The sequence below is a fragment of the Mobula birostris genome, chromosome 8 (genome assembly GCF_030028105.1).
Source record: "Mobula birostris isolate sMobBir1 chromosome 8, sMobBir1.hap1, whole genome shotgun sequence".
Classification (NCBI taxonomy): domain Eukaryota; kingdom Metazoa; phylum Chordata; class Chondrichthyes; order Myliobatiformes; family Myliobatidae; genus Mobula; species Mobula birostris.
The window spans coordinates 118,748,803-118,774,705 of record NC_092377.1 but is presented as its reverse complement, the minus strand read 5'-3'; the positions used below and the strand labels follow the sequence as shown (position 1 = coordinate 118,774,705).

The 25,903-nt window shown below is 48.0% G+C and overlaps 1 protein-coding gene across 2 annotated transcripts; it reads right to left on the bottom strand.

Annotated features, from left to right (window-relative positions):
- Positions 1 to 235: 235 nt before the first annotated feature.
- Positions 236 to 25,852, bottom strand: LOC140201631 (interferon-induced protein 44-like). Of its 2 annotated transcripts, none has more exons than XM_072266026.1 (7): positions 25,774 to 25,852; positions 25,623 to 25,678; positions 25,339 to 25,540; positions 15,280 to 15,465; positions 10,069 to 10,231; positions 9,885 to 9,982; positions 236 to 701 (listed from the first exon to the last, which is right to left on the bottom strand). In XM_072266026.1, exons 2-7 carry the CDS (start codon positions 25,631 to 25,633, stop codon positions 537 to 539), a joined length of 825 nt encoding a protein of 274 aa, XP_072122127.1. In that variant the 5' UTR covers positions 25,634 to 25,678; positions 25,774 to 25,852; the 3' UTR covers positions 236 to 536. The 2 variants fall into 2 exon arrangements, with proteins under 2 accessions (XP_072122127.1, XP_072122128.1); XM_072266027.1 differs by having other exon boundaries at positions 15,280 to 15,408; positions 25,774 to 25,848.
- Between the last annotated feature and the right edge of the window lie 51 nt (positions 25,853 to 25,903).

The following is a 25,903-nucleotide window of genomic DNA, read 5'->3' as shown; positions in this document are numbered from 1 at the left end:
AACAAAGAATGGCTGTAACTCTGACCACTATAATGGTGACTTGTCTGTAAGTGTGACCAGTTGTTACTGTGACTGGTGTAACTGCAACTGATTGCAACAGTGACTGGCTGTAATTGTGACCGCTGCTAACTGTGATCATCCATAACAGTGACAAGCTGTCACTGACATGGGCTGTAACTACGACTGTCCGTAACTCTGACCAAGTCTAACACTGAGCGACAGTAACAAAGGACCATGAGCACATTTTATGCTTTTATTCTGCCAAGTGCTCCGGGCCAGTTTATTTGCAAAACCCTTTCAGCAGATACCAACTGATTTACCCTTCAACTTTGCAGGGAAAGAAACTGCAGAAGAATGGAACAATTATACAACAAGTTACTAAAAGTCTACAGACAAATAGGTGATTGTACAAATATATAAACAAGTATAAAGAATGCTAAAACTACAGGGAAAACAATAAAAACATCAATCCCACAGCAGTGTCTGTGCTCCTGAAACAGGATTGGATTCACAACACTGGACAAGGTCAACTGTGATCATAACTGTGCTTTGAGAAATCGGTCAATGTTTCTGACCATATTATCCAGAACATACAGGGCCAGGATGCATTTTATCATCTCGATCTGACCACCTCTCCACTGATTCGAAACCACAAACATGGAACGCCTGTCCATCCCAGTACGTTCAGCCAACTGCTCAAACTGAGGGAAAGGAAGGAGAGAGAGGGTATTAATGGAATTATAAACTCCACAGGCTTCAGATTCACGGGCGATGGTAGCAGTAACGGAGACGGAGAGAGCTGTTCCATTGGGATGGGCTTCAGCTGAACTGTGTAGTGGTCAGTGTCCTGGGGAATCACGTGAATACTGTGTAGACCAGGCTTCAGACGAGACAGAAAGGGGAGGGTTCCAAGGGCAGAATGCTCAGTAACTGAAGAGGAAGTGAGAGACCGGTGGCTCAGAGGAGCGAGGGGGGATTTGACAAACAAAGTGTGACAGGAGGGGGCAGAAAATATCAGTAAAATGAGGCAGCACAAAGTAAAGCCTGAGTAATAGAGTTTAACACGTGGCTAAGGAGATGGTGCAGGAGGAGGAGGGCTTCAGTTTATTGGATCATTGGGCTCTCTTCAAGGGAAGATGGGACCTGTACAGACAGGATGGTTTGCATCTGAACTGGAGTGGAACGAATATCCGAGCAGGAAGGTTTGCTCGTGCTGCAAGTGGGGTGGGGGTGGTGTTTAAACTAGAACTACACAGGATGGGAACCAGAGAACCTGAACACATAGTGGAGTGGTTGTGGGGAAAGATGTTGCTGAGCCAACACACAAGGTCAGAAATCAAAAGGTTGACCATGGTGGGACTAATGTTCTGAGTTTTGTAAATTTCAATGCAGGGAGTATTGTAGGAAAGGCGGACGAGCTCAGGGCAGTCAAAGCATTCAAAGTACATTTATTGTCAAAGTATGCATAAATTATACAACCCTGAGATTCATCTGTTTGCAGCCATAAAGCACAAACCCGCAAAACCAATTAAAAAGAGACCAACTCCCAAGAAAACAATAAAAATAAGCGACAGCATTCCGAACCAAATTGAGTCCATAGACCCGAATCCCGGATAACCCAGAGTCGGCCCGCAGCCTGGGTCTCAGTTTGTCAGACAGCGGGACAAATCTCCGTGAAGCTCGCAGACAGGAAACGCGAAGCAGCCGGAGCAGTCTCACAGGTTCAGGGTGAAAGGTGAAAAGTTTAAGGAGAACATGAGGGGAAACGCCTTCACTCAGAGGGTCGTGAGAGTGTGTAACGAGTTGTCAGCACAAGTGGTGCATGCAAGCTCAATTTCAACATTGAAGAGAAGTTGAAAACATGCAGAGAAATTTCTTTAGCCAAAGGGTGGTGAATTTGTGGAATTTGTTGCCACATACAGCTGTGGAGGCCAGGTCATTGGATGTATTTAAGGCAGAGATTAATAGGTTCTTGATTGGACATGGCATCAAAGGTTATGGGGAGAAGGCCGCGAACTGGGCTTGAGGAGGAGATAGAAAGAAAAGGATCAGCCATGATTGAACAGACTCGATGGGCCTAATGGCCTAATTCTGCTCCTATGTCTTATGGTCTGGTTTGGATCGGTACATGGATGGTGGGGGTTTGGAGGGCCATGGTTCAGGTGCAGGTCGATGGGAGTAGGCAGTTTAAATGGTTCAGCACAGATCAGATGGGCTGAAGGGTCTGTTTCTGTGCTGTATTTCTCTACGACTCTCTGACTCGAAGCATAATTTGGAGTATTGTCTGCAATTTTGGTCAGCTACCCACTGGATAAGTGTTTGGAAGGTCGGTGGTCAAGAGTGCAGGGAACTGGGACAGAAGGAGATGAGGTCCGAGACAGATCAGCTGAATCATAGTGACTGGGACAGGATAGAGAGGCCCAGTGACCTCCTACTGCCTCCCGTGTTTACCTCTCTGCTGTCAGTGGGATCATGCTACGTGCAAATGGGTGTTATGTTTCCCACACCAATGTTAGCAACAACAAGGAACTGAGTATTAACTTCAAAAGGAGGAAACCAGAGGTCCATGAGCCAGTCCTCTTTGGGGTTCAGAGGTGGAGAGCTTCAGCAACTTTAAATTCCTCAGTTTTACTATTTCAGAGGCCCTGTTCTGGGCCCAAAAATTAAATGTGTTTACAAACAGAGCACAGCAGCACCTCTACTTGCTTAGAAGTTTGTGAAGATTTGGTATGACATCTAAAACTTTGTCAAACTTCTCTGGTTGTGTAGCGACAAGTCTACTGACTGGCTGCATCACAGCCTGGTGTGGAAACACCAATGCCCTTGAATGGAAAATCCTACAAAACTAGCAAGTATAGCCCAGTCCATCACGGGTAAAGCCCTCTCCACCATTGAGCACATCGATATGGAGCGTTGTTGCATCGTCTGGGACACATGTCACCCAGGACACGCTCTCTTTCTGCTGCTGCTCTCAGAAAGAAGGTACAGGAGCCCCAAGACTCATTCACTGGGTTCAGGAAGTTATTACCCCTCAGTCATCAGGCTCTTAAATCAAAGTGGATAACATTACTCAACTTCTTTTTGTTTTTCTTTACCAACCATTTAATTAAGATTCATAAATATAATTCCTCAAATTGTATGCAGTGTACTGTCTGTTATTTCATGGCACTAATTTGTAACAGGGTAACAAATTACACAGTATCCACACAAACCAGGGTTTCGTGCAGGAAAGCCATCTCCGTCTCGCGATTTTCACAGGACAAGAGAGTGTCTTCTCTCGATTTATGCAGCCAAGAAAACCACGGGGTTTCGTTGTGGGGTATCATCCGGGATCGATTTAGTTCGATGCTGTGCGATTGCCCCGAGTAGTGATCCAGTGGGTTGTGTGTTTAAGCCCGTGCTAACCCATTGGCCGGTAAAGTGATTACAGTACGTGGTTATTAACGCTGCAGGGGTTGAGCGGTGGTGGGAATCCACGGGGTTACCGGTAACGAATGCGTGTGTATTGAGTGGAATAGACATTTGTAACCCCAATGAATTGTTAATTCGGACTCTGTGTACTGTTAAAGCATTAGCAACAGTTACGATCATGGAGTGGTGGTTTGACAAAATGGCAGGCAAAGACTTTGTTTCAGTTCAGACACTCGCTGAGGTAACGACAATGGATCTGCCCGGTTCTATCGGGGCCCAGGAAGAGGGAGGGGGCCGTGGGCCATCCATACTTTCCGGGAGGAGGGGAGTGTAGACGAGGGTGCCGAATCGGAAACTCAGTTTCCCGGAGCTGGGTCGGAGACTTTAAAGACAAATTGCTCTCGTTTCTGCGGAGCGAGGGGAAGGAGCGGTCTGATGTGGAGGGTCTAATGGGTCCTCCAGCGAGGGAGGAGCATTCTGAGTTGGTATCGGCCTTTACCTCCCTGGCAAATAAATGGCAAAGTGCCCAGGTGCAAAGTGCCAGTTATCGTAGGCGAAGGATGTTCTCGGGAATAACGCCCACCCGTCGGGGAAGCGGAGTATCAGACTTGGGCAGAGCAGATCTCTCAGATGCTGGATGAGTGCCAGAGCTCTGATGATACAAAAAGACAGCAATTGGCAGAGGGTCTGAGGGGGCCGGCCGATGACGTAAGAGATCCTTAAAGAACCCCTTTGTTATTTCTGCGGGATACATGCAAGGGCTAGAAAATGTTTTTGCTGCAACGGGAAGCCCAGTGGAATTTATGTCTGGGGTTTTGGACAATGGAGATGGGGGAGAAATTTCCCGCTTACATTTCTCACCTAGAGAGGCAGCTGAGTTGTTTGCAGCGTCGGGAGTCCATTCAAAGTGAATCAGTTAAGAATGGACTGCAAAAGACGCACAGTCACAGAACGTGATCACCTGGGGTCTCCGAATGTCCGGTAAGATGCGCCCCACCCCCATTTTGTCAAGCTGATCAGAGAAGTAAGAGAAGAGGAGGATGCGACGGAGGTGTGGGAGCTCTCTGTCAGGGTACAGTTCTCAGTAGTAGCCCCCGTTGCTGAAGTGACCACTGGTAGCCACCCCAGTGGTGGTAAAGGAGCTCGTGGCAGAGTATTGAACCGAGATGTCCCAGTTATTGGAGGGTTACAGCCACCCCGCACGACAAAGCTGACGAGGAGTCGGACCCCTGAGGGGACGGACTGAGGAGAGGAAACGGCAGAAGCCCTCAGTTGTGCAGGTGAACAGGATGACAGTGATTGTCAGGAACACCTTGGAGAGGGAGGTCACTGTCAGGCGGGTCATGTCAATGGCTCAACTCTTTCTGGTGAAGGTACTGTATGGTGTCCCTGTGAGACAAGCCGGGGATAAACTCTCTCTGAAAAAGTTAAAGCTGACTGCTTAGTCAGTCAACTTTCTGCACTTCTCACTACCTTGAGGTTGGAAGAAGAGGTTGATAGAGAAGACGTTGAAGCTGGAAGATGTCTTTTCTACTGACGAGTTTGATGTGGGTTGTTCTAAGAGCACTCACCACACCAGCTAGGTGAAAGAGGACACCCCCTTCAGAGAAAGGACACAGCGACTGGTGCCTGCAGGGGTGGAAGATGTTTGATAGCATCTGTAGAAGTTGAAGGGAGAGTCCAGAAGCCCCTATGAATCTCCAATAGTGGTAGCCAGGAAGAAAAATGGGAATGTATGGATGTGTGTGGACTACCAGACTCTGAACAGGCATACCGTCCCCAACCAGTATTCAGTCGGAGAACTGGGGACACTCTGGGCTGCCTGAATGGTGTGAAGTGGTTCAGTGTGCTGGACTTGGGGAGTGGCCATTATCAGATCCCCATGGGTGAGGCCGACAAAGAGAAGACGGCATTTATATGTCCCCTGGGATTCTTCCAATTTGAAAGGATGCCTCAGGGCATATTGAGAGCCCTGGCAAATTACCAGTGTGTCATAGAGAAAACAGTGGGGGATCTGAACTTGCTTGAGGTGCTGCTGTACCTGGATGATCTCAGAGTGCTCAGGTCCACCTTGCAAGAATCTGAAGTGAAGCTACGGAAAGTGCTGGGCCACCTGAAAGCTGAAGGGTTAAAACTTTCCTGGACAAGTGCCAGTTCTGCAAGACATCTGTTAGCTATGTTGAGCATATTGTCTCATAGTATGGAGTAGTTACGGATCAGACTAAGATCGAGGTGGTGACTACATGGCCAAGGCCCCAGACTGTGAGTGCCCTGTGCTCATTGCTTGGGTTCTGTGGGTACTATCGGAGGTTCATGAAGGACTAATCTAAAGTGAGTCGCCCTTTTAATCAGCTTCTGTGCGGTTACCCTCCCTTGGGGAAGAAAGGGAGGAAGACGAAAGGAGATAGTAAAGATTATCTTAGCATTTCAGACCCTTTTGGAGCAAGGTGGGATGCAAAATGTGAAGAGCCCTCTGAGTCGGTGAAGGAGCTGCTGACTGGCTTTTACAGACCCCAGATTGCCATACGTTCTGCATATAGATGCCAACGGAGAGGGCTTAGGGGTGTTCTGTATCAGGATCGGGGCCCAGGGTTGAGACCTGTCACATTTGTCAGCCGGAGTCTGTCACTCTTCGAGCAAATGTACCCACACACAACTTGAAGTGGGCTGTGGTGGACAAGCTAGTGACTATCTCTATGGTGCCAAGTTTGGGGTGAGGACGGACAAGAACCCATTAACTTATATCCTGACCTCAGCAAAATTGTATGCCACAGGCCATCGGTGGTTGGTGGTGGTATCTGCCCATGATTTCAGCCTGAAATCCCAGCCAGGAAGTCGCAATATTGATGCCGATGTGTTGTCCCAATGTGTACATGAAGAGCTGGACAGGGACAGAGAGAGGGAGAGCATTCCTGACCCTGGAGTGAAAGCACTGAGACAGTTTTCCAGAACAGTGGAAGACAAAGGAAAGGCAAGGGCAGAATTGAGCGGTAGATCATTTGGGATTTAATGATGGTGTCATTCCATAAGCTCACTGCAACCTGACTGCTCTGAAGACAAAGCAGTTGCCAGAATTGAGTCCCTGGGAAGTGGCAGCCGCTCAGGGAAATGACCCGGACATAGGCACCGTTTGGTCAGCAGTTGTAGAGGGGGACATGGCACAAGAGGACAAGATGAAACACTCTGTGGTGTCCCTAATACTGAGAGAATGGCCCAGATTGGAGTTGATGAACCAGATCCTACACCGTGTCACATCGCCTCCGGACTGGCCTTGGCATTCCTAGCTGGTTCTGCCTGAGAAGTATCAGAGGATTGTGTTTCTGGCCGTTTGAGGGTTGACAAGATTGCTCAGAGATCGGTACTACTGACCCCGAATGAAGTTGGAGGTCGAAGAGTACTGCAGGTCGTGCATTCAATGTACACGGAGGAAGACGCTGCCCATGAGGGCCGCTCCATTGTCCCACTTGCAGAGTGTGAGGCCACTTGACCTGGTGTGCGTGGATTTCCTATCAATAGAGCCTGATATCAGCGACGTGGTCAATGTCTTTGTCATTATAGATAACTATACTAGATATGCACAAGCCTTCTCTACAATGGATCAGAGGGCATCCACCCTGGCCAAAGTGTTCTGGGAGAAGTATTCCATTTATTATGGTCTCCCCAGGTAGATACATATTGATCAGGGACAGGATTTCGAGAGTAGGCTCATACATGAATTTCTGAGCATGCTTAGAGTTGAGGAGTCAAGGACTATGCCTTATCACCCGCAGAGTGACCCCAGCCTGAGAGGTTTAATCGGACTTTGCTAGACATGCTCAGAATCAGAGATTAGCAAAAAGAACAAGTGGAGTCAACAAGTTGGACATTTGGTCCACTGCTACAACTGTACACGAAATGAAGCTACCGGATACTCGCCATATTACCTGATGTTTGGGTGCGAGGTGAGGTTGCCCATGGACATTTGTTTTGGGACTGGCGAGGAAGATATACCACAGAAATCTTATCTGAAGTATGTGTCTGATATAAGAAGGGAGCTGAGGAAAGCTTATGAGTTAGCTGATGTCTTGGCTACCAAACAGAATGAAGAGATAAGAGAAGGTACGATCAAAAGGTTAGGTTCTCCCAACTGATGCCTGGCGACCAAGTCCTTATAAAGAATTTGTGCTGAAGAACCTGGGAAGCACAAGTTGGCTGACCACTGGAGTCTATACCCTATATCTTGGAGAGTCTGATGCCAAACGTTCCGGTTTTCTGGGTGAAACCAAAGGATGGGAATGGACCTGTCAAGGTTCTCCATCGGAACCACCTTCTACCTCTGGGGCTTGAGGTAGGTGTTGACCCAGAGCTTGACCTGGACGGTACATTGAGAAGAGGATTCTGCGGGGACGAGGGTGAACGGAAGCGGAAAGGACTAGACCAGACCTTCCCCCCTGAATGTGATACGGACTAGGAGGATGAGGAAATAGGGGTGTTGTATATGCTGCCCTGCGAAGGCAATAACTCCTCAGTAATTGATGAAGAGATTCCCAACCCTTCTCACGCTGAAATGGGGGGAACTAGCAGAGGACAGGCAGGTTTATGGTTAGAAAATAACGGGAGGCTGGACTCTAAAGCAACTGGACATGAAGCCGAGCTCAGCCAAGTGACGAGGGCACCTGAGTTGTCGGGAGGCATGAGTAAGGGATGGGGAGGGGGCTCCCCAGGTAAACAAGGAAAAGTGCAGGGAGTGTCTGAAGCTGAAGAATAGATGATGGGGTAAGGAGGTTTCAAAGAATCAGAAGACCTCCAGACAGACTGGCCTATATCGCACCTGGGGAAGAGAGTGTGGCACCTATCCCCTTGGTGAGATATGTCACTGCCATGTACACCTGGATTGGATGTTGTGCTTTGTATTACGGGGTGACAAATCTCAACACCATGAGGACATGACTAATTATATTGGAGGGAGAGTGCAACACCCTGGGAAAGGTTTCACTGCTAACGTAATGGTCATTCTGTAGAAGCCGTGTTTGGGTTATGGTTAGAGATAACGGGTGCTTTGGAATGTGAGCCATCCAATGAGGGGAGCTGGTTTTTGTGTTGTGTACCTGACACCGGTGTGATCTGAGTCCTTTATTCAGCGGGAGGTGAAGGGAGAAGATGCTGAAGAGAACCAGTGATATGATTTGACCCAGTGGGTCAACCGTGATTCGATGGAGCAAGGTGCCGAGATCAACTGAAGATCAGTGAATATGAATTTTGGGAAGAGTTGAGCTCCAACTCATGTACATTTGACTGTTTAATTGTTATGGGCCCTTTTTGTTTCTTTCTTTTCATTCCTAACCCTTTAGGTAAGTGAAGATTCATCAATATAATTCATTTAATCGTATGCAGTGTGCTGTCTGTTATATCTTGGCACTGAGTTGTAACAGGGCAGCAAATTACACAGCATCCACACAAACCGGGATCTGGGGTGGAAGAGCCGTCTCAGTATCACGGGTTTGCAGTACCAGAGTGTGCCTTCCCTAGACTTACGTAGCCAAGGAAACCGGGGGATTTCACTGGAAAGCAGCATCCACCATCAGGGACACACACCTCCCAGGACATGCTCTCTTCTTGCTGCTGCCATCAGGAAGAAGGTACAGGAGCCCTAAGACTCACTCCGCTGGGTTCAGGAAGTTCATACTCCTCAATCATCAGGGTCTTGAATGAAAGTGGATAACGTCACTCAACTTCACTTGCCCCCTTCATTGAGATGTTCCCACACCCACTGGACACACTTTTAGGGGCTCTTAATCTCACCTTAAAATGGAGGTAAGGAGGATTTGTTTTGTAGCCAGACAGTAATGAATCTGTGGACAGAGAGATGTGGAGGCCAAGTCCATGGGTGTATTGAAGGCAAAAGTTGATCGTTTCCTGATTGGTCAGAGCATCAAAGGTTCTGGCAAGAAGGCAGATGTATGGGGTTGAGTGGGATCCAGGATCAGCCATGATAGAATAGCGGGGCAGACTCAATGGGCTGAATACACATAGATTAAGATGTTAGCTGTCCTGTTCTTATTCTGCTCCGATGTCTCATGGTCTTATGGTTTTGATATTTATTGTTTAGTTATTTATTTTATTATTATTTCTTTCTTTTTGTGTTTGCAGTTTGTTGTCTTTTACACACTGGTCGATCACCCAGGTTGGTGCTGTCAATCATTGATCCTGTTATGGTTAATATTCTATGGATTATTGAATATTCCCTCAGGAAAATGAATCTCAGGGTTGTATATGGTGACATTTATATTCTTTGATCATAATTTACTTTGAACTGAGGTTTCTCCTGTGGTTATCAATACAATGACATGGAAATGATGGTTCACTGTTACCTGTCCGAGTCTGATCAAGGATGGACAATAAATGGTGGATGTGTCTGCACACTCACAAAGTGGGATCGTTACACTGCAACAATACCATATTGATATCACTTCTCTGATTCTATAGATTATTACCTTCCTCTGCAGTGGCTCATATTCATAAATCGATGCATTGTGTTTCTCTGGTATCCCTAATAATTCAAACTTGGTCCCAATCACAACCCTGTGAACATCTGGAAAAGAGAGATGATCCAGATATCAATATGAAGCTGCAATGCTGAGGTGACAATAGTTACACAGAACAAAAGAAAACACTTACATTTCTGTGCCACGATCGTCTGTAACACCTGAAACTCTTTCATTTTATCATCACTGATCAAGTCTGTGGTGTCGATGTTAAATATGAATATGACTCCGTGAATTACATTTTCTGGAATAACGGGGTAGTTGGCAATATCCAGGTCAGGAATGAAATGCTGTAACTAAGTGAGACAAAGAAAAACTGGTAACAGAGGGAACAGCAAGAACACCGATGTCGGGTGTGATAACAAAGTCTGCAGATGATTCAGAAACTGTTTGGTCCTTCACACTGCAGGATGATACAGATGGTTGGTCAGTGTGTAAACTGATGGGAAATTTAATCCTGAAATCTGTGAGCTGTTCACTCTCCATCAGTAATGTGGGAGAGACAATCGTATGTATTGTATCCAGGACTAGCAGGTGGCACGGCAGGGCGGCAGTGGCCTTTCAGATCTGGTGTTACTTAAATTTAATTTTTTTTTAGTTTAATTTTAAGGCACAATTTTTGATTAGGGCACAGGAATAACAGAGCGACCAGATCTACCATCGCCAGATACTGTTACCATATAGAGATCGACTAAAAACAAACCTTCATGAAGGTCTGCTGGTTAAATTTTGTGACCTTGGCTTGCTGGGGGGATCGGGCCTACAGTACTCGGACTCGCCTGCTGCCGGTGGCTGGAGGTGGGGACGAGGTAAGCGGTGTGCGAGGCAGCGGAAGCGAGGCAAGCGGGCAGGAATCCGTGCCAGGCAAAAAGCAAACACTAGCCAGCCGGCTCTCCCGTCCATTCCGCTCTCCAAGTTCGCTCCCTGGACAATAAATTGGACTACATCCGACTCCAACGAAATACTCGGCGGGAGTACAGAGTCTGCTGTGAATATGTTTTCACAGAAACGTGGCTCTCTGATGGAATCCCGGACGCCGCCATTCAGCTTGACGGGCTCGTCTTGTTTTGAGTGGACAGAGGTGCAGCTCTGTCTGGTAAGGCTCGCGGTGGTGACTTGTGTGTTTACATCAATACGGAATGGTGCAAGAACTCTGTGCTGGTTTCAAGATACTGCTCATTGCTAGTGGAGTTTGTGACTGTTAGATGCAGACCATTTTATTTGTCACGGGAATTCACCACTGTCCTTATAGTCGATGTGTACATTCCCCCCAGCGCTAATGCTAAGGAGGCGCTCTGTGAGCTGTATGGGGCTATTAGCGAACTGCAGAACGCACACCCTAAAGGACTGTTTATTGTCACCGGAGATTTTTAACCACGCGAACCTTAAATCAGTGCTCCCCAAGTTCTATCAGTATGTGGACTTTGCAACGAGAGGGGAGCTTGTGTGCACAAACGTTTCCGACGCGTACCGGGTGGAGCCCTGCCCCCACCTCGGTTACTCAGACCACATCTCTGTTATGCTAATCCCAGCATACAGACCGCGCATCAGGTGCTCCAGACCAGTTCAGAAGCAGGTGAAAACCTGGCCAGCAGGAGCCATCTCTGCTCTTCAAGACTGCTTTGATCACACTGACTGGCACATGTTCAGGGAGGCTGCAACCGATGGCGACTCTACCAACTTAGAAGAGTACACGGCATCAGTGACTAGCTACATCAGCAAGTGCATCGATGACGTCATTGTCTCCAGGACCATCACTACACGTGCTAACCAGAAGCCATGGATGACCGCAGAGGTGTGTGCGCTGCTGTGGACCTGTGACTTTGCCTTCAGAGCAGGTGACAAGGCAGCCTTAACAACAGCGAGGGCCAAACTGTCCTGGGCCATCAGAGAGGCAAAGCGTGCACACATCCAGTGAATCCACAGCCACTTCCAGGACAGCGGCGACACGCGGTGCATGTGGAAGGGCAGTCAGGACATCGTCAACTACAGGACAACATCACCTGACTGTGCAGGTGATATCTCCCTCCCACTTGTGCTGAACAACTTCTGTCCTCGTTTTGAGGCGGAAAATGATGTGGCGGTGAGGAAGACCACCCTTTCTCCAAACGACCAGGTGCTGTGTCTTACCGTGGCCGATGTGAGGAGAACCCTGTGCAGGGTCAACCCACGGAAGGCTGCTGGACCAGACAATATTCCTGGCAGAGTGCTTAGAGGATGTGCAGACCAGCTAGCTGAGATTCTCACTGACATCTTCAACATCTCGCTGAGCAGCGCTGTCGTTCCTATGTGCTTCAAGGCTGTCACCATCGTTCCTGGGCCGATGAGGTCTTCAGTGTCCTGCCTCAACGACTACCATCCCGTCGCACTCACATCCATCATCATGAAGTGTTTCGAGAGGCTCGTCATGAGGCACGTCAAGACCCTGCTGCCCCCCTCACTGGACCCCCTGCAGTTTGCGTACCGTCCCAACCGTTCAACAGATGATGCCATTGCCATCACTCTCCACCTGGCCCTAACCCACCTGGGCAAAAAAGGTACATACGTTCGAATGTTGTTCATAGACTTCAGTTCACTATTCAACACAATCATTCCTCAGAAACTGATTGGAAAGCTGAGCCTACTGGGCCTGAACACCTCCCTCTGCAACCGGATTCCAGACTTCCTGACTGGGAGACCTCAGTCAGTCCGGATCGGAAGCAGCATCTCCAACACCATCACACTGAGCACGGGGGCCCCAGGGCTGTGTGCTCAGTCCACTGCTGTTCACTCTGCTGACCCACGACTGTGCTGCAGCACACAGCTCAAACCATATCATCAAGTTCGTCGATGACACGACCGTGGTAGGTCTCATCAGCAAGAACGATGAGTCAGCATACAGAGAGGAGGTGCAGTGGCTAACGGACTGGTGTAGAGCCAGCAACCTGTCTCTGAATGTGAACAAAACAAAAGAGGTGGTAGTTGACTTCAGGAGGACATGGAACGACCACGCTCCGCTGAACATCGACGACTCCTCCGTAGAAATTGTTAAGAGCACCAAATTTCTTGGTGTTCACCTGGTGGAGAATCTCACCTGGTCCCTTAACACCAGCTCCATAGCAAAGAAAACCCAGCAGCGTCTATACTTTCTGAGAAGGCTGAGAAAAGTCCATCTCCCACACCCCATCCTCACCACAGTCTACAGAGGTTGTATTGAGAGCCTCCCGAGCAGCTGCATCACTGCCTGGTTCAGAAATTGCACCATCTCGGATTGCAAGACCCTGCAGCGGATAGTGAGGTCAGCTGAGAAGATCATTGGGGTCTCACTTCCCGCCATTACAGACATTTACACTACACGCTGCATCCGCAAAGCAACAGCATTATGAAAGACCCCACGCACCCCTCATACAAACTCTTCTCCCTCCTGCCATCTGGCAAAAGGCACCAAAGTATTCGGGCTTTCACGACCAGACTATGTAACAGTTTCTGCCCCCAAGCCATCAGACTCCTCAATACCCAGAGCCTGAACTGACACCAACCTACGGCCCTCTACTGTGCCTATTGTCTTGTTTATTATTTATTGTAGTGCCTGCACTGTTTTGTGCACTTTACGCAGTCCTGTGTAGGTCTGTAGTCTAATGTAGTTTTTGTGTTTTTTTACGTAGTTTTTATATTGTTCATGTAGCACCATGGTCCTGAAAAACGTTGTCTTGTTTATGATCAAAATGACAATAAAAAGTGACTTGACATGACTTGACTTGATTTGAGGTTAGTAGGTTATAGGAAGGTAAATGATAACTTCAGCAGCTTTTGTTCATGTTATTTTCCTTCAGCCGTTCTGCCAGTCCAGTCTATGCTAGCCATTGGTCAGTTCTCCCTGCTCTCTCATCTCCCCATCAATTCCCCACCATTCTGACAACCCACTGGAAATGACAGCAGCAGACTGACCCAATGACCTGCACGTCATTGGGATGTGGGAGCCGGAAACCAGGATCATCAGGGGGAAGCCCACATCATCCCAGGAAGAACGTGCAAACACCACACAGACAGCTCCAGAGGCTGGAATGGAATGGGAATCACTGGATCTGCGAGGCAGCACTACTAACTGCTCCATCACTGTGTCACACAGTAGTACAGACGACTCGCTCCAATTCTATCGGGTCCTGGTGAGGCTTGTGCACAGTTCAGGATTCCTTACCCAAGGAAGGATTGCAGCAATGGCTGACCAGACTGATCCGGGGATGGTGGCTTTGACGAATGAAGAGAGATAAGAACAGGAACAGAGTGTAGGGGAATGTAATGGGTGACAGATGGCACATATTGTTCATCATAGAAACTGTTCTACATGATTCACAAACACCATCATTCAGTTAGTGTTCACTTTCAGAGATTGTGTCTGATGTAATGACATTAGTTTAAGGTGACTGCTTTTGGTTTTTCTGTAATGGAAGTAAAAGACTGCAAATCTTATTAAGCACATAAAATGACTCACAAATGTTTTACTCACAAAATCTTGCAAGGGCAAACACAGCCCACCACACCCCCCCATCCTTTCACTAACCCCAGCCTTCTCCTTCAATTCAGTGAGCAGAACTGATCTAGTCTGGACCTCAACACCCTTCTTCTGTTGGCCCATGGCCATTGACTCCTGAGTGTCTGTTCTCACATCAGATTGGAAGACATGATCTCATGGCTACACACAGAATTGCAACATCAAACCCCACACGGTGGAGAGGTTGCCCCATAATGGACACCAGCAGAAGGCAACTGGTGGGAGACAAGGAGGAGCTGCTCCAGGTGAGTTGGAGCAGGGGTCGGACCATCATCGGGGCAGGTGACCCTGTGACCTTCACTAGCAGTGGAGCGGATGCTGGGGTCATGTGCTGTTGGAATTGATCCATTTCCCCATCACTGCTCCATCTCCTGACCTGTACCATGTGGAGGATGTCAGGACAACACTCAGTCCTCCCTCACGTGGACAAGAACTCAACATGTCCCAACAATGTGCAGAGGGCAGGTGAGGTGGGGACGGCTGGTGGTGAGACACCAAGGAGAGAGATATGGAAATCCCCGACCTATCTCTGTCATTGTGTCCCCATGTGTAACTCCAGGACTAATCATTATCACTGTGTTCACAAGTGTTACTCTTTGTTTTGTGTTTCTGAATAGCTTCGTTTACAGCGTGCCACCCTCTTTCAATCTACATTGCAGCTTCATCCTGATCAGAATGTGGACCCAGTCTTCTGAACCATGTATGTTGCATCAGAGACTTGTATTGGAGCCATTTCTCCCTTCGTTCTCTGAGGTTGTTCAGTGTTTAATGGGTTGTGGAAATCAGGAGTATGAAGTAACAGAGGAAACTCACGTTTGTTCCCTTGGGAACTCTCCCTTCCAGGATCATCTGTAACACTCTCTTTGTCCGATCAATATTCTTCAGAGCATTCCATCCAGCTGAATCCCAAAACTTTAAACGTCCTGCTCTGTAGGACCTGAGCTGTAAATCTTCAAAAAGATGCACATTTCTATGACATCTTTCATGGAATGTAAAGTTCTGTGTAATATAGAACACAGGACAGACAGTGTTTACACAGCAAGATCCCATAAACATTAGAATGGTGATCAACTGAAGATTTGCTTTGCGTCATTGGCTGATGGTTAAAAATGTGCATCAGGACATGGGAGAACTCCCTGCTTTTTGCTCAGTGATGGGACATTCCAATCTGCGGGAGAAATCCTTATTCTTCCCTCAGGGACAGGTGTGACGAGAATACAGATAAATTAAGATGTTTGCTGGCCTGGGCTAGCACCAGTGGCATCAGCAGTTGGTCTGCCACCTGTCCTCAGGGGAGGGAGAGATAAGGCACACAATGAAGCAGCATTTGGAGGTGTTAATGAAGGAGCCATCAGTCTGGGTATTGTCAAGATCGGCTCCCTCTTTGAACTCTGAACTGTTTGAAGTGATGGACAGGCGATCTGGAGATGTGTAATGAAGGGACGGGAGAGAGAGCTGTCTAGAGCGGCTCCCCCCTTTGAACCCTGAACTGTTTGAAGTGATGGACAGGCGATACCCCAGCAGGGGGATAAAAAGGGACAGGTTCGCTAAGGCAGGACACACACGACACTCGAGGTAACGAGACCCTGGAAGCGGTGCGCCTCTCACGAGTTGGTGAGAAGTACCGGGCCACAAACACACAGGGTGGAAAGGTACGATTAGCGGGATCCCGGTGTGTGTCCGCCCTTGCTTGGGTGCCGGGTTCACTGCAGAGGATCGACCGCATCTGGAGGAGGGGTCACAGTCGGTGACCTCAGGTGACATCACAAAGGACTCGCCCGAAAGCTGCTTGTGAGCAATATCGCAGGTCTGTGAGTGGAAGCCGTTCTGAATGATCAGTCGTTCTCATTCTCTCTCTCCCTCCCCCCACATTGTCCATCGCCATGGCAACGATTACTGCGAACTGAACTAAATTGAACTGGACTTTGTGTCACTTTGAAATTGGTCATTTACCCCTCGACAACGATAGAGCTTGATTGATGCTGTTATCTTAATTCTGTGCACATGTGTGTTTATCATTGCTGAACTGTTGCATTTATTATCCTTTCGATTACTGTGTTGCTTGTTTCTTTAATAAAACTTTCTTAGTTCTAGTAATCCAGACTCCAACTGAGTGATCCATTTCTGCTGGTTTGGCAACCCAGTTACGGGGTACGTAACACAGGACATCCCAGTCTGTGGGAAATCTCCCTGATCTTCTCTCTGTCACATGTTGTCTCATGACACAAGGAAACTCCGCTTCCCTTGCTGCCCTGGGACTGCTTACATTCCCCCCGAGAGGGCAGTTGAATCCCTGGTATACAGAGCCAGAGACACTCTGACTACAGCAATGTTACCCTGAATCTCTTGATTCCCCTTTCAATCTGCAGCGGTCCATTTCACCATGAAAACCAAATTAATAAGGACAGTCTTGGGGTGAGAGAGCAAAAATGTGGAGAATTCTCAACATATCAGGCAGCATCTGTGGAGAAAGGAACAGGAATTTCCTCAAAAGAGGGGATTTGTGGTTAAACCAACTCGAGTACAGGTCATTCTGGATTAGGTGTTGTGAAATAAACTGGATTTGATTTGGGAGTTTAAGGTAAAGGAACCCTTTGGAGGCAGGGTTCAGAATATGATTGAATTCACCCTGAAGCTTGGGAGCAAAAAACAAAAAATGATGTATCAATATTACAGTGGAATAAAGCGAATCACGGAGGCATGAGAGAAGAGCTGGCCAAAGTTGACTGGAAGGGGACACTAGCAGAAATAGCAGCAGAACAGCAATGTTTGGAGTTTCTGGAAGCAATTCAAAAAGCGCAGGATAGATTCATCCCATAGTGGGAGAAGCATTCTAAAGGGGGCAAAATCATAATGAAGTAACCATGGCAAACAAGGATAGTCAAAGACAGCACTAAAACGAAAGAGAGGGCATATAATGTAGCAAAGGTAGTGAGAAGTTAGAGTATTTGGTTTATTTTAAAAACCCACAGAAGGCAACTGAAAAAATCCAGAAGCAGAGAAAAGGTGAAATCTGAGGATAAGCTATCCAAGAATATAAAAATAATACCAAAAGATTTTTCAGATATATAGAGCCAAAGAGAGCAAGAGTGGATATGAGCACATTGGAAAATAATACAGGAGACAAAGTAATGGGGTACACAGAAATGGCAGATGAACCCCATAAGTAGTCTGTCAGTCTTCATGTCATGGTCTGGTCTGTGAAGTCCACATTCCGGTTCACAGTCTGGTCCATCGATCCTTATTTCAGGTTTGCTGGTTTTCCCTTGTTCTGTTGGGTGCCTTAATTGAGGCACATGATTCTCGTTTTGGACTGGCTACATAAACAACTCCTGGGTTCAGCGTTGGTTGCTGGACTGTTCCCTTCCCTTCTCCTTCTTTCTGAAGCCCTCGCCTAAACCCTCGCCTGAAGCCTCACCAGCAACCCTCGCCTGAAGCTCGCCTGCTACCTTTGTCAGAATCCTCATTAAGTATCCTCGACAGGGACCTCGTCAAGTGACCTTGGCAGGTATCCTCGGCAGTTACCTGGGTAGTTACCTCGGCAAGTTACCTTGGCAGCCAACCCGGCTCTGCGTTCTAAAGAGGGTCCAACCCTGCGTCCTGGAAAGCATCTCGGCCCTGTGTCCTAGAAGGGTCCCAGTGGTTCTGAGCCCAAGAAGGAGTCCCAGCTCCGAGCCAAAGAAGGAGTCCTGGCTCTGTACCCTAGAGCCTAACCCAGCCAAGTCCAAGAGCTGAGCCAAATCCAGTTCAAGAGCCACGTCCTGCCCAGGAGTACCTCGCTCAGCCCAGGAGTACCTTGCCCAGCCCTATGCTGGAGATTCCTCATCCTGTGCTGGAGTTCTCTCATCCTGTCCTAGCCACATCCAAGAACCTCGTTCTGTCTAGTCAAGGCTTTGTGTTCTTGTCCTGTAGCCACGCCATGTCTTGTCCTCGCCTAGATCGGGGCTCCGAGCCCGAGTCAAGACCCAGGTTCCAGGTCGCTGTCCAGTCTCTGGCTTGGAGTCCTAGCCCAGGCTCCAAGTTCCAAGTTCCTTGTCCTGGTCCCACTTTCCTAGTCCAAATCCCAGCCCAGGCCCTGAATCCTAGCCTTACCCAGGGCCAGTGACAATGTCCAGCATCATTTCTTCGTTTCTTCCCCTCTTCCCCTGCTTGCTTGACACACCTAGTCCAGTTCCTAGTACTTCAGTGTCTGTGTCTTGCACTTGGGTCCTCTACCAGCGCCCCCCCCCCCACCCCCCGTATGATACTTCAATGTGGAACACACTAACAGTATGCCAGAAAGTCAACAGGAGTGTCAGGGACTAGCAGTGAGTGTAGTTGCTGCTAGTAAGGAGAAGGTGATGGGAAGTGGGAAGGTCTGGATGTAGATAGGTCACCTGGACCAGGTGAACTGCAGCCCAGATTCTGAAAGGGGTTCCATAAGAGATTGTGGAAGCATCAGTACTGATCTTTAATTATACACTAGATTCTAGTTTGGTTCTGAAGGACTGGAAAATTGCAAATGCCATTTCATACACTCATTCTCCCATCTGTCTGTCCTTCTGCAAAATCCCTGCTTCCAAGACTACCTTCCCCTCTAACTATTTTTGTATCATCCACAAAACTGGCCACAAAGCAATCAATTCCATTTTCCAAATCTTTGGCATATAATGTGAATAGAAGCATTCCCAATCTTGATTGTAACAACACGAGCCACCAGCAGGCAGTTAGGCAAAGCACCAACTATTTCTACTCTTTACCTCCTGCCAGTCAGCCAAACTTCTGTCCATGCCAGTAACTTTCCTGTAATACCATGGACTCTTAACTTGTTTAGCAATTTCACATGTGATTCCTTGTCAAAGGCCTTCTGAAAATCCAAGTAAACAACATCCACTCTCTCTACTTTGTCTTTCCTGCCTGCTATTCTCGGTGCTGGATGTGGGAGGCCCTGGAGTCTCCAAGCCTCCCGAACGTCCGCATCTGTGCCAGGTGCACCGAGATGCAGCTCCTAAGGGACCGCGTTAGGGAACTGGAGCTGCAGCTCGATGACCTTCGTCTGGTCAGGGAGAGTGAGGAGTTGATAGAGAGGAGTTACAGGCAGGTGGTCACACCGGGGCCACGGGAGGCAGACAAGTGGGTCACGGTTAGGAGGGGGAAGGGGAAGAGTCAGGTAATAGAGAGTACCCCGGTGGCTGTGCCCCTTGACAATAGGTACTCCTGTTTGAGTACTGTTGGGGGGGACAGCTTACCCGGGGGAAGCGACAGTGGCCGTGCCTCCGGCACAGAGTCCGGCCCTGTCGCTCAGAAGGGTAGGGCAAGGAAGAGGAGGGCAGTAGTAATAGGGGACTCGATAGTAAGGGGGTCAGATATGCGATTCTGTGGACGCAGTCCAGAGACCCGGATGGTAGTTTGCCTCCCTAGTGCCAGGGTCCGGGATATTTCTGATTGCGTCCAAGATATCCTGAAGTGGGAGGGTGAGGAGCCAGAGGTCGTGGTACATATAGGTACCAATGACATAGGTGGGAAAAGGGAAGAGGTCCTGAAAGGAGAATATAGGGAGCTAGGAAGGGAGCTGAGAAAAAAGACCGCAAAGGTAGTAATCTCGGGATTACTGCCAGTGCCACGCGACAGTGAGAGTAGGAATGTGATGAGGTGGAGGATAAATGCGTGGCTGAGGGATTGGAGCAGGGGGCAGGGATTCAAGTTTTTGGATCATTGGGACCTCTTTTGGTGCAGGTGTGACCTGTACAAAAAGGACGGGTTACACCTGAATCCTAGGTGGACCAATATCCTGGCGGGGAGATTTGCGAGGGCTACTGAGGTGACCTTAAACGAGAATGGTTGTGGGGGTGGGAATCAAATTGAAGAGACTAGGAGAGAGGAGGTTGGTTCACAACAGGGGGATGGGAACCAGTGCAGAGAGACAGAGGGGTATAAAATGAGGGTAGAAGCAAAAAGTAGTAAGGTGAAAAGTAACAGTCGCAGGCCGGCAAATCCAGGGCAAAAATCAAAAAGGGCCATTTTTCAACATAATTGTATAAGGGCTAAGAGTGTTGTAAAAGCAAGCCTGAAGGTTTTGTGTGCATTCGTAACAAGGTGGATGAATTAAAAGTGCAGATTGTTATTAATGAATATGATATAGTTGGGATCACAGAGACATGGCTCCAGGGTGACCAAGGATGGGAGCTCAACATTCAGGGATATTCAATATTCAGGAGGGATAGACATGAAAGAAAAGGAGGTGGGGTAGCATTGCTGGTTAGAGAGGAGATTGACGCAATAGAAAGGAAGGACATTAGCCGGGAGGATGTGGAATCGATATAGGTAGAGCTGCATAACACAAAGGGGCAAAAAACGCTGGTGGGAGTTGTGTACAAGCCACCTAACAGTAGTAGTGAGGTTGGGGATGGTATTAAACAGGAAATTAGAAATGCGTGCAATAAAGGAACAGCAGTTATAATGGGTGACTTCAATCTACATATAGATTGAGTGAACCAAATTGGTAAGGGTGCTGAGAAAAAGGATTCCTCGGAATGTATGCGGGATGGTTTTCTGAACCAACATGTCGAGGAACCAATTAGATAGCAGGTATTCTAGAGTGGGTATTGAGCAATTAGGAAGGGTTAATTAGCAATCTTGTCATGAGAGGCCCCTTGGGTAAGAGTGACCATAATATGGTGGAATTCTTCATTAAGATGGAGATTGACATAGTTAATTCAGAAACAAAGGTTCTGAACTTAAAGAAGGGTAACTTTGAAGGTATGAGACGTGAATGAGCTAAGATAGACTGGCAAATGATACTTAAAGGGTTGACGGTAGATATGCAATGGCAAGCATTTAAAGATCGCATGGATGAACTACAACAATTGTTCATCCCTGTTTGGCAAAAGAATAAATCAGGGAAGGTAGTGCACCCGTGGCTCACAAGGGAAATTAGGGATGGTATCAATTCCAAAGAGGAAGCATACAAATTAGCCATAAAAGGTGGCTCACCTGAGGACTGGGAAAAATTCAGAGTCCAGCAGAGGAGGACAAAGGGCTTAATTTTGAAAGGGAGAAAAGATTATGAGAGAAAACTGGCAGGGAACATAAAAACTGACTTTAAAAGCTTTTATAGATATGCGAAAAGAAAAAGATTGGTTAGGACAAATGTAGGTCCCCTACAAGACAGAAACAGGTGAATTGATTATGGGGAGCAAGGACATGGCAGACCAATTGAATAACTACTTTGGTTCTGTCTTCACTAAGGAGGCCATAAATAATCTTCTGGAAATAGTAGGGGACAGAGGGTCCAGTGAGATGGAGGAACTGAGGGAAATACATGTTAGTAGGGAAGTGGTGTTAGGTAAATTGAAGGGATTAAAGGCAGATAAATCCCCAGGGCCAGATGGTCTGCATCCCAGAGTGCTTAAGGAAGTAGCCCAAGAAATAGTGGATGCATTAGTGATAATTTTTCAAAGCTCTTTAGATTCTGGACTAGTTCCTGAGGATTGGAGCGTGGCTAATGTAACCCCACTTTTTAAGAAAGGAGAGAGAGAGAAACCGGAGAATTATAGACCGGTTAGCCCAACATCGGTGGTGGGGAAACTGCTGGAGTCAGTTATCAAAGATGTGATAACAGCACATTTGGAAAGCGGTGAAATCATCGGACAAAGTCAGCATGGATTTGTGAAAGGAAAATCATGTCTGACGAATCTCATAGAATTTTTTGAGGATGTAACTAGTAGAGTGGATAGGGGAGAACCAGTATATGTGGTATATTTGGATTTTCAAAAGGCTTTTGACAATGTCCCACACAGGAGATTAGTGTGCATACTTAAAGCACACGGTATTGGTAAGGTATTGATGTGGATAGAGAATTGGTTGGCAGACAGGAAGCAAAGAGTGGGAATAAACCGGACCTTTGCAGAATGGCGGAGAGTGACTAGTGGGATACCGCAAGACTCAGTGCTGGGACCCCAGTTGTTTACAATATATTTTAATGACTTAGATGAGGAATTAAATGCAGCATCTCCAAGTTTGCGGATGACACGAAGCTGGGCGGCAGTGTTAGCTGTGAGGAGGATGCTAAGAGGATGCAGGATGACTTGGATAGGTTAGGTGAGTGGGCAAATTCATGGCAGATGCAGTTTAATGTGGATGCTGCTGCTGTTCATCCTTCGTAGTCGAAGATGACCATGGCTTCAAAGTCAAATGGGAGATTGGTGGCTGTGGGTCCGGAGGTGACTGACGAGGCCAATCCGGGCCCTGAAGGCTCGCCCACATGTGGGACACAAGTGGGTGGGTGCTGTTGTGGCAGTGGATGCTGCTCGGGCCTTGCGCACAGCACGCTTTCGTTGCGCCTCCATGATGCGCCTGACTTCAGCTGCGCGGGCTCCTGTAGTGATCTTGCTGCTCCAAGCTGGACGGTCGAGGGCAAGCGTCTCCCACGTGTTGATGTCAACATCCAGGCCTTTGAGGGACGCTTTGAGGCAGTCTTTGTAACGTTTCTTCTGCCCCCCGACTGAGCGCTTGCCCTGACACAGTTCTCCGGACAGCAGCTGCTTAGGCAATCGGCTGTCTGGCATTCTGACCACATGTCCAGCCCACCTGGCTTGGGCTTTCAGCAGGAGGGTGTAGACGCTGCAGAGCCCAGCTCGTTCCAGGATTTCCGTGTTGGGGACTTTGTCCTGCCACCTGATGTGGAGGAGTCTGCGGAGACAGCTCAGGTGAAAGTGGTTGAGCTGTTTGGCGTGTCTGCTGTAGACAGTCCAGGTCTCGCTGGCGTAAAGGAGGGTGGTAAGGTCCACTGCACAGTAGACCTTCAGCTTGGTGGTAAGGCTGAGTCCTCTCCGCTCCCAGGCGTTCTCACGGAGTCTCCCAAAGGCGGCACTGGCTTTGGCAATCCTGTTGTTGACCTCAGCGTCTACATTCACTGCGCAAGAGAGTATGCTGCCCAGGTAGGTGAAGTTGTCGACTGCCTGGAGGTTCTGGCCCTTCACCGTGATGCGCGGCTCCTGGTATGGCTTTCCTGGGGCAGTCTGGTACATAACTTCGGTCTTTTTGGTGCTGATAGTGAGACCGAAGTTGTCGCAGGCTTGTGAGAAGCAGTCCATTTCACGCTGCATCTCCTGCTCTGTGCTGGCGTTGAGTGAGCAGTCATCAGCAAACAAGAAGTCTCTGATGACAGTCTCTCGCACCTTTGTAACTGCCTGCAGGCGCCTAAGGTTGAACAACCTGCCATCAGTCCTGTACCTGACGTGGATTCCTTCTTCGTAGTTACGGAAGGCATCTGTCAGCACAGCAGAGAATACCATACTGAACAGAGTCGGGGCAAGAACGCAGCCTTGTTTGACGCCATTTGTCACTGGGAAGGCCTCATCCAGAACTTTCACCATCATACCGTCATGGAACTGCCAGATGATTGTGATGAACTTGCTAGGGCAGCCAAACTTCTCCATGATCTTCCACAAGCCTTCTCTGCTGACCGTATCGAAAGCCTTGGTTAGATCGACAAAGGTCACAAAGAGGTCGCTGTGTTGCGCCTGGCATTTTTCCTGGAGTTGGCGCACAGCAAAAATCATGTCCGCGGTCCCACGTTCAGCGCGGAAGCCGGAGTGGCTTTCTGGGAGCAGACCTTGTTCAAGATGTTGGAGAAGGCGGATGAGCAGGACACGGGCCAGAATCTTCCCCGCAATGTGGATAAATGTGAGGTTATCCACTTTGGTGGCAAAAACAGGAAACAGATTATTATCTGAATGGTGGCCGATTAGGAAAAGGGGAGGTGCAACGAGACCTGGGTGTCATTATATAGTCATTGAAAGTGGGCATGCAGGTACAGCAGGCGGTGAAAAAGGCGAATGGTATGCTGGCATTTATAGCAAGAGGATTCGAGTACAGGAGCAGGGAGGTACTACTGCAGTTGTACAAGGCCTTGGTGAGACCACACCTGGAGTATTGTGTGCAGTTTTGGTCCGCTAATCTGAAGAAAGACATCCTTGCCATAGATGGAGTACAAAGGAGGTTCACCAGATTGATTCCTGGGATGGCAGGACTTTCGTATAATGAAAGACTGGATCGACTAGGCTTATACTCGTTGGAATTTAGAAGATTGAGGGGGGATCTTATTGAAACGTATAAAATCCTAAATGGATTGGACAGGCTAGATGCAGGAAGATTGCTCCCGATGTTGGGGAAGTCCAGAACGAGGGGTCACAGTTTGAGGATAAAGGGGAAGCCTTTTAGGACCCAGATTAGGAAAAACTTCTTCATACAGAGAGTGGTGAATCTGTGGAATTCTCTGCCACAGGAAACAGTTGAGGCCAGTTCATTGGCTATATTTAAGAGGGAGTTAGATATGGCCCTTGTGGCTAAAGGGATCGGGGGTATGGAGAGAAGGCAGTTGCAGGGTTCTGAGTTGGATGATCAGCCATGATCATACTGGATGGCGGTGCAGGCTTGAAGGGCCAAATGGCCTACTCCTGCACCTATTTTCTATGTTTCTATTTCCTCAAAGAATTCCAACAGATTTTTCGGGTAAAGTTTCCCCTTCAGGAAACCATGCTGACTTTGGCCCATTTTGTCATGTGACTCCAAGTGTATCGAAACCTTATCCTGATCAATGGAGTCTAGTATTTTCCAGCCACTGACCTCTGGCCTATAATTGCTTTTGATTCCCTCCCTTCTAAATTCTCCAGCAAATTGTTCACTGATATCAGAGAGTTGGATTTAAATGCACCGTTCCCAGCCTCGGGACCTCCCGATGTGCTTTCCAGCCAAGAGATTGGAGTGGGGTGACTCTCACGACTTCTGATGTGGACATCAGGGAGACAGAGAAAGGGCAGTGAAATCACAATGAATAGAGCAACGTATAGTGCCTGTGTATTTATATTAAATTAAAGGAAATGTGTGTACCTCTGGTGTGAGAGACCGGAGGTTCATCCCCATCGGGACATAGGTTATGGTCGTTCCTTGTGGATCCAGAGCCGAGAGGAATGTGTTGATGGTCGATGATTTCCCAGCCCCCACCATGCCGACCAGCAGGATGTTTATACAGTCTCCACAGCCCTCAGGGGGGTTGTAGCTACACAAGTAGTTCCTCAGAGTGTCCAGATTCCTGACAAAGATCAGGGAGACAGAACATCAGCTGTCTGGGTGAAATGGGTTAATGAATTCACACCCTGATTATGGAAACTTACCGTTTGTCCATGGTTGGGAAGTGAAAACAGCCGTTCTTTGAAAACTCTGAAAAACTCTGAAATGCAATGTGAAAGTATTAATTTATTTGTTTTTTATCTAGAGAATTGGGGGCGGGATGGTCTCAGTAACAGATTGAAGATATAAACTCACTGCTTCCCATGTTTGTCGTTGTATAAACCCAGTGATCTGCGCTGGTATGTTGACTGTGCTTTAGCCCGCAGGGATCCAAGTCTATTTCTTGCTTGCACTTTCACTTCCGCTTGCAGCTGATCAGTGTGCG